General features: G+C 32.0%; 1 protein-coding gene across 1 annotated transcript; it reads left to right on the top strand.

Moving 5' to 3' along the window:
* The first annotated feature begins 1,769 nt into the window (after window positions 1–1,769).
* On the top strand, window positions 1,770–6,429 carry LOC122600183 (oxygen-dependent coproporphyrinogen-III oxidase, chloroplastic). The gene is made up of 8 exons (XM_043772853.1): window positions 1,770–2,351; window positions 3,073–3,148; window positions 3,863–3,957; window positions 4,389–4,472; window positions 5,095–5,182; window positions 5,463–5,587; window positions 5,957–6,055; window positions 6,143–6,429. The coding sequence occupies exons 1-8, from the start codon at window positions 1,809–1,811 to the stop codon at window positions 6,209–6,211; spliced, it is 1,179 nt and encodes a 392-aa protein (XP_043628788.1). The 5' UTR covers window positions 1,770–1,808; the 3' UTR covers window positions 6,212–6,429.
* Window positions 6,430–12,989: the final 6,560 nt, after the last annotated feature.

The raw sequence follows: 12,989 nt of genomic DNA, 5'->3' as shown, positions 1-12,989 counted from the left end.
TCAGACACACCAAATTTATAAACCACAAAATACCATAAAAGTATAAAACGTACGAACAAACACCCAATCATTAAGTTCACCAACTCATATATAAATCATCAAGACACTAGTCTAGTAGTAAAAGATATTAGATATTGAACATAAAAAGTTAAGGTCGACAATTCAAAACACAAGACAAAAAATATATGACCAAAATACTTGTGCAAGACCAATTCGCATCTTCCCATGGTTTTGTATACCATATGTTATATATATACTAATAATAATACTTCCATGATTTGCATATCAAAAGTCTAACAACTTATTTCTTTAATCAATACAACCAAAACCCCCTAAAAAACTAAATTTCTATGGGCAAAACTACATGTATTGGAACACTTGGACCAAAACAACACATGTATCTATGGGTGTTTAGCATTGGTTATTTTATGGTTATTAGCTCTTTTTTTCTTTTTCTTTTTTTTTTTAACAAGTAAAGGCAATAACAAACACTTTTTAAATGGTTTCTTTATTTACATTTTACAGAATAAAAATAATTTTGACAAAAGTGTTCACGAATAAGCAATTCTAAACACCTTATACGTATATATCTAATCCTCAAAATTCATAAAATGATATAATAACCACAAATATTGGCATAATCGGGGTAAAGTGAAAGTAAATGTGAAATATAATTTTTTTAAACCTGTATTGATTAAAATAAATGTTTACGGAAAGGTACCAGTATATCAACTACGAGTATATATTTTTACTTGTATATAAAAATTATCGCATTCACAGTTTTGGAAAATGTTACTCCGTACATAATTGTTTGTTGGGAAAGTAAGAATTTGCCTCTAATGAATACCCCTTGTGGAAAGACTTAGTTGGGGTGTTTGGTATGATGGAATGAAAATGGGAGAAAGGGAATAGGAAAGACTTTTTTGTTTGTTTGCGATGAAAAAAGGGAATGAGAAAGGAGAAAGAGAAATCAATTCCATCCTGTCCATTCTCTACAAATTGTAGAGAATGGGTGAGAATTGAAAAAAAAACATTTTTTTAAGATGTTATATATAATAAATGTATTATTATTTAAAATTTTATTTTTTATATATATTCATTCTCTATGGTTACCAAACAACGGAATCCATTCTCTTTCCAAATACTCAGGTCGCGTTTGGTTCGCAGATTCTTATGGAATTTGATGGAATTGGAATTAAATTTCATTCCTTAGTGCGTTTGGTTGCTCAATGATGAAGGAATTTCATTCCGTTGGAATGTCAATATTCCCTAATTTGTTGGAATCTCCATTCCATAGGGATGGGGGAAGGAATCTCATTACGTTTCTCCCTTAAATCTTCAAAAAATGAAAAGTATTCCATCAAATTTCATTCTATCAGATTCCAATTCTTTCAATAGATTCTATTCCATCAAAAAACATTTCGTGAACCAAACACGCCTTCATTCTCTTTCTCACTATTTCTATTCTCTATTACATTTTTATTCTCTATGATTCCTTTCTACCAAACCCCCTAGAGTCCATCCAATTTGTTTTTATCTTAATAACTTATATTATATGCATTTATCTTCTATTCTTTGAAATATATCCACTATCATCAATCCATAACATCACCAATAATAGTCGTTTTTATCACCAGCCGTAATTGAGCAAATAGCACGCTAGTATTTATGTAAGAATCTTCAAAAATGATAAATACCCCACATGTAATTTGAAATTGGATTGGATAGCCTTTCCTATCTTTTTATATATCACCTCTTTCTATATCAAGACCAGTCACACTACTCCCCCAGAATCAAACCCACCCACCATGATCTCTTCACTGCCTCCAACTTCTTCCTTCCATAAAACCCCCAATTCCACATTACATCCTGCCCAAACCCTAACCCTAATCAACACACTTTCAAATTCAATCTCATTTCCATACAGAAATTCCCCAATCAAACACAAATCCCTAACAATTCGCGCCTCATCACACATGATCGAGAAGGAAACCGCCGAGACTCACCGCCCGGAAACCTTCCTCCGTGATTCCGGTACGGCGAACGATGCCAGTTCCGTCAGAGGAAGGTTCGAGAAGATGATTAGAGATGCTCAGGATAGTGTATGTGCTGCCATTGAAGCGGCGGATGGCGGTGGCAAGTTTAAAGAAGATGTTTGGTCAAGGCCTGGTGGCGGTGGTGGAATCAGTAGGGTTTTGCAAGACGGTGCCGTTTGGGAAAAGGCTGGGGTTAATGTTTCGGTTGTGTATGGTGTTATGCCGCCTGAAGCTTATAGAGCTGCTAATCCTACTGCTGATAATGGCACTCTTAAACCCGAGCCTGTTCCGTTTTTCGCTGCTGGTGTTAGCTCTGTAAGCTTCATTTGCTTTTGCCTTTTGTTTTTTTTTTTTATTACAAAATTATTTGATCATAAATGCTGATAAATGTATTACTTGTTATTTGGATAAATATGTAAAATGTTGGATCATGGAAATCGATTATACACATTGCGGGACGAATAGTTTAGAATAGGGTGATTATGGCATTGTTTTGTAGGTGTAGCGTATAGCAATTACTATGTTATTTCGATTATCTGTAATGTTTAATAGAAGTAAAAGTTAGTCTACATACTGACATATATAGTAGTTTCGTTGGATATAAGACTTTTAGTTCACTTTTGGATTGTAGCATACTAGCATTGGCAACTTTTATCATTTCAGGTAGATAAATGTAAGCAGCTATGGAGATTAGGTAATGTAGGCACTTTATAAGTTTATAATTGGTATGCTACTTTGCTATTTTGGAGTTAAGCTTTTTTCTATATGGTAACGATCTAAAAATTGCTTCTTTCCTTCATATGTTTGAGTATCCTTGATGCTTGACTGTACTTTAAATCTATAATCCTACAACATATGTTTTTTTTTTGAATGGCTACAACTTATATTATAGACAAGTCTTTAGTAATTCTAATCTATTTCTCTATCATGTTATGTAGTTGATTGGTAATGGTAACTAGGAGCTACTGTCTTTTAGCTTTCCATCCAACACAAGGTATCGTATTCTGTTTAACAAGGCTATTTTTTTTTTTGACAGGTGCTGCATCCAAAGAACCCTTTTGCCCCAACACTGCATTTCAATTATCGGTATTTTGAGACTGATTCTCGAAAAGGTAACATATTCGTTAAAATGTGAAATGTTTCTCTATAGATAACTCTTCTTTCTTGTCTTCTTAATAGCTTTACGTTATAGTTATGCTTTCAGTTTATAACACATAGGAACCTTTAAGATGCATCCCACATATGAGTAATTTGCTTGAATTTCTTATTGTTATATCTTAGATTGTATCTTCGTGTGTGTTTGGATGTATGGAGTGAAAGTGATTATGTAATATTGACTAATCAGGACTAGATGATTAGCTATAATATAGCACCATTATGGAAGATAAACTTTGGATGTACTTTTGCTTGAATTTGTGATAATTCTTTTTGATGCTGCTGAGTGTTTGGACGATTTTGGTTATTTAAGGTAGTGATAGATAAAATACTAGTGTATAATTAAATTTTCTCTTCAATTTATAAAGAGTGTTATTGTAGATAGTAGCAAACTGCTTATAATCTGAATACTGGAAAAGAAGAGGATTGAATAATTCTAGAAGAAGAAAATACAAGTGAGGTTTGTTTTATATATATCAACTAACAATAGAACAATTTTGTTATAGAGCTGACATGTAGCTCATATTAATTGCAGTATCTGAGATTCTGGTTAAACGCTAATATACAGAGCTTCATTTCATGTAAATCGAATAATTATATTTTTCATGCCCTGCACTAGAAAAGTTTACGTAAACCGAATAATCAATTCTCTACTTGTAAAATGTGTACAGATGCTCCGGGAGCACCAAGATCGTGGTGGTTTGGTGGTGGTACTGATCTGACTCCTGCTTATATATTCGAGGAAGATGTCAAGCACTTCCATTCGGTAAAAACTAGATTTTAATAATGTGATGTTGATACGCAAATACTTCTAGTTGCAATCCATAATTTAGTTGACTAGTAAATGTAGATCCTTCATTTTAATGTTCATTAAGTTACGTGTAAAGAGAGCGTTTGGATGCATGATGACAAATAGAGGAGCAATTCTAACCTTTATATGTAAGTGGGTCAATTTGAGTTAAAGAAGGGACAGTTCAAGCAGTTTATTCACCCAAAGTGTGCTTAAGTGCTCAGTCTTTTAAATTGTGTTATCTAAAAAGTTGCATTGGTGTTTTACTTGATAGTTTTTCTATCTTATATTACCTAGCATGTTTTGACCCTACCTTATAATTTGTTTTGACCTCTACCTATTCTGAAGTTGGCACAATTAACATGAATACCATTACTGGGAATTGATGGTGCCTTTTTTCTTCAAAGGTACAAAAAAAAGCTTGTGACAAGTTTGACCCGAGTTTCTACCCACGTTTCAAGAAATGGTGTGATGACTATTTCTACATTAAGGTATATAATTCTCAAGTTTTTTTTGCATGTATACACTCACGATATGGACAGGCCACGTTTCACACCTAGATATTTCACATACTAGCTCCATTTTGACTTACATCTCAAGCACAAACTGACATGTAAGCATAGTTATACACTAAAGGTGCTATACCCATACACTTTTCAGGTGGTTCTAGTACCAATTTTGCACCACACATTGGTACATAAATTAGTCAATTCATAACTATGTGTACACCTTTTGTCAAGAAGTACAAGCACACTAATCTGATTTTTGACACCTATATATGTTCTTGAGAGATGGCATGAGGGAATACTTTCTCATTAAGAAAAGTTCCAACGAGATTATATTGTTTCAGACCTTTTGAACAAGCTAACATATCGAGAACATATCAAATATAACATACAATTGTAACTATGTTGAGTGGCTAGGAAAGGTGAGCCCTTCATGGTAATATTTAATTCTTCATTTTTTGTGCAACCACCATCAACCGCATGATTCTTGACCATGATGTAGGAAAAAACTGGCTATTTACTTCATTTAATTCCATGCACTATAGCACGACTAAACTTTTACCATTTTGATTTAACTATTTTTTTAATCTCAATTGTCTATATGCAGCACCGAAATGAGAGGCGAGGGCTTGGAGGCATATTTTTTGATGATCTAAATGACTACGATCAAGAAATGCTTCTCTCCTTTTCCACTGGTAATGTCTAAACTTTCAGTTATGTCATGATAACTTCAAGGGATTGATCCTAGTTTCTAGGGATTGGAACTGTCAGTTTAAGAGATCTCATTTTTGACTCTTACGTGTGCTATCAACTCTTCAAGAGTCATGCCTGCTGGCCAAAAAGCCTACACACGACAGTGTTGCGCCAGTTTGGCCAACTGTCCTAGAACCACAAGAAACTATTTTGGTGACATGTGATATATGTCATACAAAAGCTCAACACATAACATACTCACTTTCACATGTCCAATTGCAGAATGTGCCAACTCGGTGGTTGATGCATATATACCAATTATAGAAAGGAGAAAGGATACGCCGTTCACGGATCAAAACAAGGCATGGCAGCAACTACGTAGAGGCAGATATGTTGAATTTAACTTGGTAAGGAATTGATCTGTTGTTATTTTCATCTATATAAGATACCAATACCATCGTTAGTTATTATTGGCCGGGTTGCGTAATGTGTTAAGCTGGATATAGGTTAACACGGTGTCTTGGTAACGTTCACATTGTGTTAGATTAGTTCTGTTGACCTGAAATATATCTTGTCTAAAACTTTTCAGTTTTTTATTTTATAAATAGTTGGTGTATCTGGTATACTCATTTTACCTGTTATAAAGAAAACATAAGCTGGATCGACCCATTAAGTGAATGAGCTCTGCTTTTTCTGTGATTTCAACTTTTTTTAACGGCTTAATATTGTAAACATTAATGCAAATAACACACATATTAACCTTGTAAACACTGAAGGTGTATGATCGAGGAACAACATTTGGTCTCAAAACCGGAGGTCGTATTGAGAGCATTCTTGTATCCCTGCCATTGACAGCCAGATGGGAGTATGACCATGTAAGAGCTCTTACTTTCTCTGCTCCTCTTATTTTGATATGTATCAGATTTATTAAAACTTATATAAATTATAATGTGGATGCATAGAAACCAGAAGAGGGAAGTGAAGAATGGAAACTTTTGGATGCTTGTATTAACCCGAAAGAGTGGATCTGAATCTCATGAAGTTTGCATAGCCTATAAGATACCATTTGCTTGACCGTGTATCATTCTGTTTTCCCGTTTCACATTGAGTTTTGTTAAATGTAGAGATGAAGTTATGGGAGAAAGTAGTTGAGTAAGTAGATTATATACAGAGATCACGGAGGGTAGAAATGCTGTAAGTTATTTCATATATGTACGTATAATGTATGTCTTCTTTTTTGTCCTTTCAATCATTCCAACTGCTCGACTTGTTTTTTTTTTTTTTTTTTTTTTTGAAGCTAAAATTATTTATTTATTTATAAATATTACTGGCCGAGTAATATAACACGGGCTAAATCATTGCATCTTTCAGTGTACCTTCTTGCTATGAAAAAGGTCTATTGTCTATTGCTTAAAGCGTATAATGACGGTGCTCATTTCAATCATGGACATCCGTATTATTATCACAATAATTATCTAGGTTTAAAAGGTGTCCAATCCATACTTTATGGAAAGTTTAATAAAGCTGCAACTAAAAACGACAGGTAATGATTTGTATATGATCATTTTATAGCCGTGTACCACCTTTTTTTAGCTAGGGTGATGGGATTTTCCCCCATATTTGGGTCTGAACTTTGGCTGATGCGTTTTGGTGAGGTTTTTTCTTGGTAATCCGCCCTCCGTTAGTGCAGATTTAGGCAAGACAATATAGTCTATATTGAGTGGTCTAATCCTTATACAGTGAGTTGGCATTGAGTGGTTTCATTCTTATACGGTGAGTTGGCGTTGATGGTAATTCGAAACAAGCCGTTTCTTTTTAGAAAAAAAGTGATATATGGTCCTATAGTTACATTGACTATATATGTCAACAAAACTAATTACCAAAACACTTGCATATATAGTAGCATCCATTACCAACATGTATTTGTTTTGAAAACAAGATCCACAGAAACTTATATAATGGAAATAAAGTGGGCTAACATTTTATATAATTACTTTAGAAAAAGTTATGTTCTCCACTAGATGATGTTGGGGTAGAAAATGCTTCTGCATGCATGTAAGTGTGCTCAAGTCAAAAGGCAATATATGCTTTTCTAGTCACTAGACAGCATACAGGCAGCCATGGGCTCTGGTTGGTATGCTCATGCTTCCCACCATCGCATTTGTCTTTCATTTCTCCAAAACTTTTCCCTTCAATTATTTATGAAGCAATTGATCAAGGAAATTTAAGGTATACATTTGTTATTATGTAAATAGAAAAACCATATACATAGACAAGAGATACATTTTTTTGTAAATAAACCTTGTAACGTTTGTTTATTGATATGACGAACCTAAGTAATTATAATTCGTTTTGTTTCGAATGAAGCATGATCTTGTAAACAAGTCTATAAGCGGATAATCCGATGATCAAATGAACTGATTATTCGGTCCATTCTAGCTTTACAATGACAAGGAACCTTGATGAATGACGAATGACGACTGATCGTTTTTTTCAATGATTTTTGGATAAAACATGAGTGAAATCATGAAGGGCATAGGGAAGTGGTAAGGATCCAACTATTAAAAGACACAAAATCTTTGTAATCTTCATTATTGACTTTTAAAATAGACCCAGCTAATTAATTATATGTCTTAACTAACATGATATCTATGTTATGCTAATCATGTTCCAAATACATACTAATATGATCCCTTGGTGCTTTTCACTCACAACAAGTGTTAGAGATAACTAAAGTTGTGTGAAATTAATGCATCATTAATCTCATTCAGTTATAATCCCAAATTAATCCTAATATGCTAACGTATTGGTGACTCGAGTGGACCTTGACCTGACGCGACACAGGCTACGTAAAGTATGTGTGGTCGACCCAAATATTACTTTTTTGAAATATACAAAAGAAATTTTTTTAATATATGTATGTGGGTTCATTTAGGGTAACAAGACATTTATAGTTTGGGATTTTTAAGTTGTACATACATGTGAAATGTAGCTTGATCAGCTGCGCTTTGTTCAAAACAAGTTTTTGTCAGATGATTAGCTAATTAATGATGTGTCATCATACAAGCTTTACTTTGACGAGCCTTTAAACCACTAGAGCTAGCTAGGTAAATACTTGGATAATTCTCTTTACACACAAATAAAAGCTAAGGCACAAAAAAACAAATCGTAAACTAATACTTCATGAGACATCGCAAGAAATCATTGTCAAATTCTATACTTTTAGTTTTGTTATCTTGTATTTGGTACTTTGGCCAAAGACATTATATTTGGTTTCCGATGTAGTTGGTCGATCGTTGATGTATATTGTTCACGTCACTTTTTATTATGAGTAACTTGTATGAGTATACATCGAATCACTACTAAGAAAATGTTATTCAGTCATGACATACAAAAAAAAAAGTGACACTAAAAGCCAACTTAGGATGTAACGACACACAAAATTAGTAACTGTCAACGATGCCACTAATGCTTTATTGTAGCACTTTTTATAAATGCCACGACGGAAAAAAAGGATCGATGAGATTGCGCTCAATAAAACTTGAAGTTGAACAAGTTCCTACCTAGTGATCAAGTGATGGTGAAACTTTTTTTTCATATAACTGTTTCCTTTTAGACTTTCATTATTACTATATACTTAAATCCCATACATATGAAAAAGTTCATATAGCTAAGCGCGGTCCTAGGGCTGCACTTATTCACTTAACGTGTATAAAAAAAATCACTATACGAAAATATGGATTAGTGACGAAAAACATTTAGTCACTAATTAATCATAATGACCAAATTTTGGTCACTAACAATCAAAATTTCGTCAGTGTTGTGGTTAGTTACCAAATTTTGAGTAGTCAATTTTCATCACTAAAAGTCCGTCGCTAATTTTGTTTAGAGACAAAAAAATGTTATTTTTTAGCCACTAATTTTGTTTAATGACCAAATTCAGTGACCATTATTTCTTAATGGTAACTACATAAGATTATTAATGACCAAATTTTAGTTGTCACTAAGATAAATGGTCACCGAAGAACATTTTTCTTGTAGTAATTGTACCTTTCCATATCAAAAATTCATCCCTGAATTTTATAGTAAATGTATAACCATATCTTCATATCCACATAACTAATAATGAGAGAAGTCGAAAAACAAAATAGTGGTTCCAATATGGAATTAAAACCGTTTTCTTTTGATGTCGTTATCGTACGACGATATCATGCAAGTGTGTCGTGTCATGGAAAAGAGGATATTAATTGGTATGTTATTAAAGGTACTAAAGGGACCATAAGCTATATTACAAGATATATATATAATCTCATTCAATCCTTTTCAATCTTTAATTTACGCCAACCAAAAGAAACTGCGGGTTTGTGTCTAGTGTCGCTAGTTAGTATCAAGTGCATTCTGAATTGCCTTCGACCAATGGCTGAAATACGGCTACCCCTTTCAAAGCTTGTGTGTATATGTACACAGTAACGAAGACAAGATTTGACATTAAGAGGCTCGATGCATGATTGAGAGCGATCAAATGAAGAAAATCATGTTAACCTATAAAAGAAAAGGGAAAATAATTCGTACTATACCACTTTACCAATCTTGGGTTAAAAAAAGTTACAAATTAAACCTTTTAATTTGATAAACATACAAAACCCCTCATTTTACATAATTCTCTTTGCTTAACCTAATATAGGTACTGAATGTTTTACCTAACATTTCACCGGAAAAAAAAATCTATATATAAGAAGTTGTGTTAGTTCAAAATAACTAGGATATCCTCTAGTCCCACTTAAGGGGCGTAGTTGATGGATACTATACCATATATCTGCCACATGAATAAAAAAAAGGTAATGGTTGTTTTATAGATTAGATATATTTGTTGTAAATAATTTTAAATAATTATATTAAGGATATTAAAGAAGAAAGGTGGTTTTAATAGATCAAATTTTTTGGAAAAAATGAGAAGGGGTTCAATTGTTTATAATGTACTACATGTTATATATTTATAAACTAGATTATTGTCCCGCGTAATACGCGAGAGATTATATTTAATTAATGACATATTATCGTTGTATAATATCGTAAATTGACAAACATAGATAAAATATTTTGAAATGGACTAATTAATAATATGATGCAAGAGTTGTAAATAAATATTTTGCTCAAATGAGTTAATTTATAAATAAACAAAATTTCATTAAAAAATATTACATTTACAATCAAAGTTGAGATATGTCTCTATATTACTATATACAGAAAAGAAAAAAAATAAAATTTCATGACTTTATCTCTACTACATTATAAAACATTTGTTCTCTACAAAATTTTTAACTTTTCACCAATGCACACCTACTAATGCATAATGTACAATACATCTCTATACATCTCAATCATTCATTTTTCACTTTTCTCAATTCTCAACCACTCATTTATCTCTCTTCCACTTAGTAGTTAATTACTAAAATAGCGGTGTAGCAATCAAGGTCCGATATATGATATATTGGTTATAGCGATGAGATGTAGCAGTAATTAAAATATTATGCAATATATATATAATACTTAATATTTAATAAAAATATCAATTAATACTTTATACTTAATAGAAATATCAAAAGTCTAGCTTAAAAATGTTTATATTTGAAACATTAGTGTTAATATTTACAAAATTTAGTGTTTCTTTCAAGTTTGGGCAAAAAAAGCTATAGCAACGCTATTTTACCACTATTTGGACCGCTATAGTACCGATATTGGTAAAATGCGCCGATAATAGTTAGACCGCTATTTTGACTGCTATTTTGCTTGAGGACCGTTGACCATTATAGCACCGATATAGCACTGCTATAGCAACGCTATTGATGACATAGCTCCTCCATAAATCATTTTATTTCTCTAAATCATTCAAAATATTTTATCTCAAAAATCGTATAGCGATAACTTATAAAAATTATATGGGTCTTCTTAAAGATGTCATTCGTTATATTTTCGGTGAATTTTTAAATCTGAGGGCGGAGCCAGTATGGCTAAAGCATTTGGCTATCACACTCTATGATATATCACCTCCTATGAACTACCACACATTGTGACCTATCACCTGTGTCATCTTATTTTTTTCACCTCTATTTAAGAATTCAGTTTTAAAAGTTCTTTCTTAAACTTTAAGCGTCAAAAAGTCTACTATATGTGCTCATAGTTAAATTTTTTTTAAAAATTTGAAAAAAAAAACGCTATAGCACCGCTAATTTACCATTCTTTGGACCGATATAGCACCGATATTGGTAAAATAGCGCTGATAATAACGGGACCGCTACTTGACCACTATTTTGCTTGAGGATCGCTAACCGCTATAGCACCACTATTGATAACATAGCTCATTCATAAATCATTTTATTTCTCTAACTAATTCAAAATATTTTATCTCAAAAATCGTACATCGATAAATTATAAAAATTATATGGGTTTTCTTAGAGATGTCATTCGTTATAATTTCGGCGAATTTTTAAATCAGATGGCAGAGCCCGTATGGCTAAAACATTTGACTATCACACTCTATGATATATCACCTTATATGACCTATCACCCCTGTCATCTTATGTTTTCACAAGTTTTTAGGCTCAAAAAGTCTATTATATGTATTCATAATTAAATTTTTTTTTAAAATTTGAAAGTAATTTTACATCAAATATATTGAAATTGTAGATTCTGTGTTTATTGTTAAATTGATAGAATTTTAGAATTTTAAATGGTACTATATTAAATGTCATTAACCTCTTATGTATTTGATAAAACATGTATTAATAAAAACCTTAAAGTCTTTAAATAAATTTTTATTTAATAAATTTTCAAAGCTCCAAGTGTGAAAAATTAGCAAAACTTTTTTTTTTTTTTGTATTGTGTTAAGGGGAAAAAGAAAGTCCAAAAACTTTGGTTTTATTTTGGTGAAGTCGACTTAAAAAAAAAGGAAATAAAATATTAAGTTGAATATACAACTTCTTTTTTTGGTATTGGGCTAAGGAAAAAAAAGTCCAAAAATTTTGGTTTTTCTTTGATGAAGTCGGCAGAAAAAAAAAAAGTAAAAATAAAATATTAAGTTAAGTATACTAAGATTTAATTATACAAACTACAAGGGCTAATGTTGTGTTTTTTCAATGATAAATTTGGTAAGGATACAATTATTTTGATCTAAGGGTTGTAACTAAAAGTTTAAACTTATCTAACGGTTCTTGTTTATCCATAAAAGAATTTAGGACCTTGTTATATATATTGGTTGATTATAAATATAGAAATAGATGTAGATAATATAGATCAATGTTGTTCAGAAATTATATAATAGAAAAAAATACGGATTATTAAATTTGAGCACCACTCGAAAGTCTACCTGAATAGCTTGATTCAATTAAATGCAATTATTTCATGAGTCACTCTCATATATAACTTGCAAATAATTAAGCTCGACTCGATAACGTCATTAGCTCATAGAATAGAAATATAGAATATTTGAACCGATTCGGGATAAATCTAGCATATGTAACGAGTAAATAAAGTTTCGGACGCCCTCGAACGTACTCCCGCAACAATTATATTTCAATTCATGACTCTAACTGTTTAGTTCCCTTTAGTGGAAAAAGAAAATACATTTATAAATTATGAAAATGTGAAGAAAATGTTGAAAGTGATGGTTGACACTAAAAAAAGTTTGAAAAAGATTAAAAAAAAAAGTTGAAAAGTTGAAATGATATAGAGTAGTTTGATTGGATAAATTTGAGGGATGAGAGAGATGAACCCTCCGACTCCCTAGCTTCCCCCTAATAGTAACAGGAA

This window comes from Erigeron canadensis, chromosome 5 (assembly GCF_010389155.1).
Source record: "Erigeron canadensis isolate Cc75 chromosome 5, C_canadensis_v1, whole genome shotgun sequence".
Classification (NCBI taxonomy): Eukaryota; Viridiplantae; Streptophyta; class Magnoliopsida; order Asterales; family Asteraceae; genus Erigeron; species Erigeron canadensis.
Note: the sequence above shows the minus strand (reverse complement) of the source record. Positions and strands in the feature narration are given on the sequence as shown.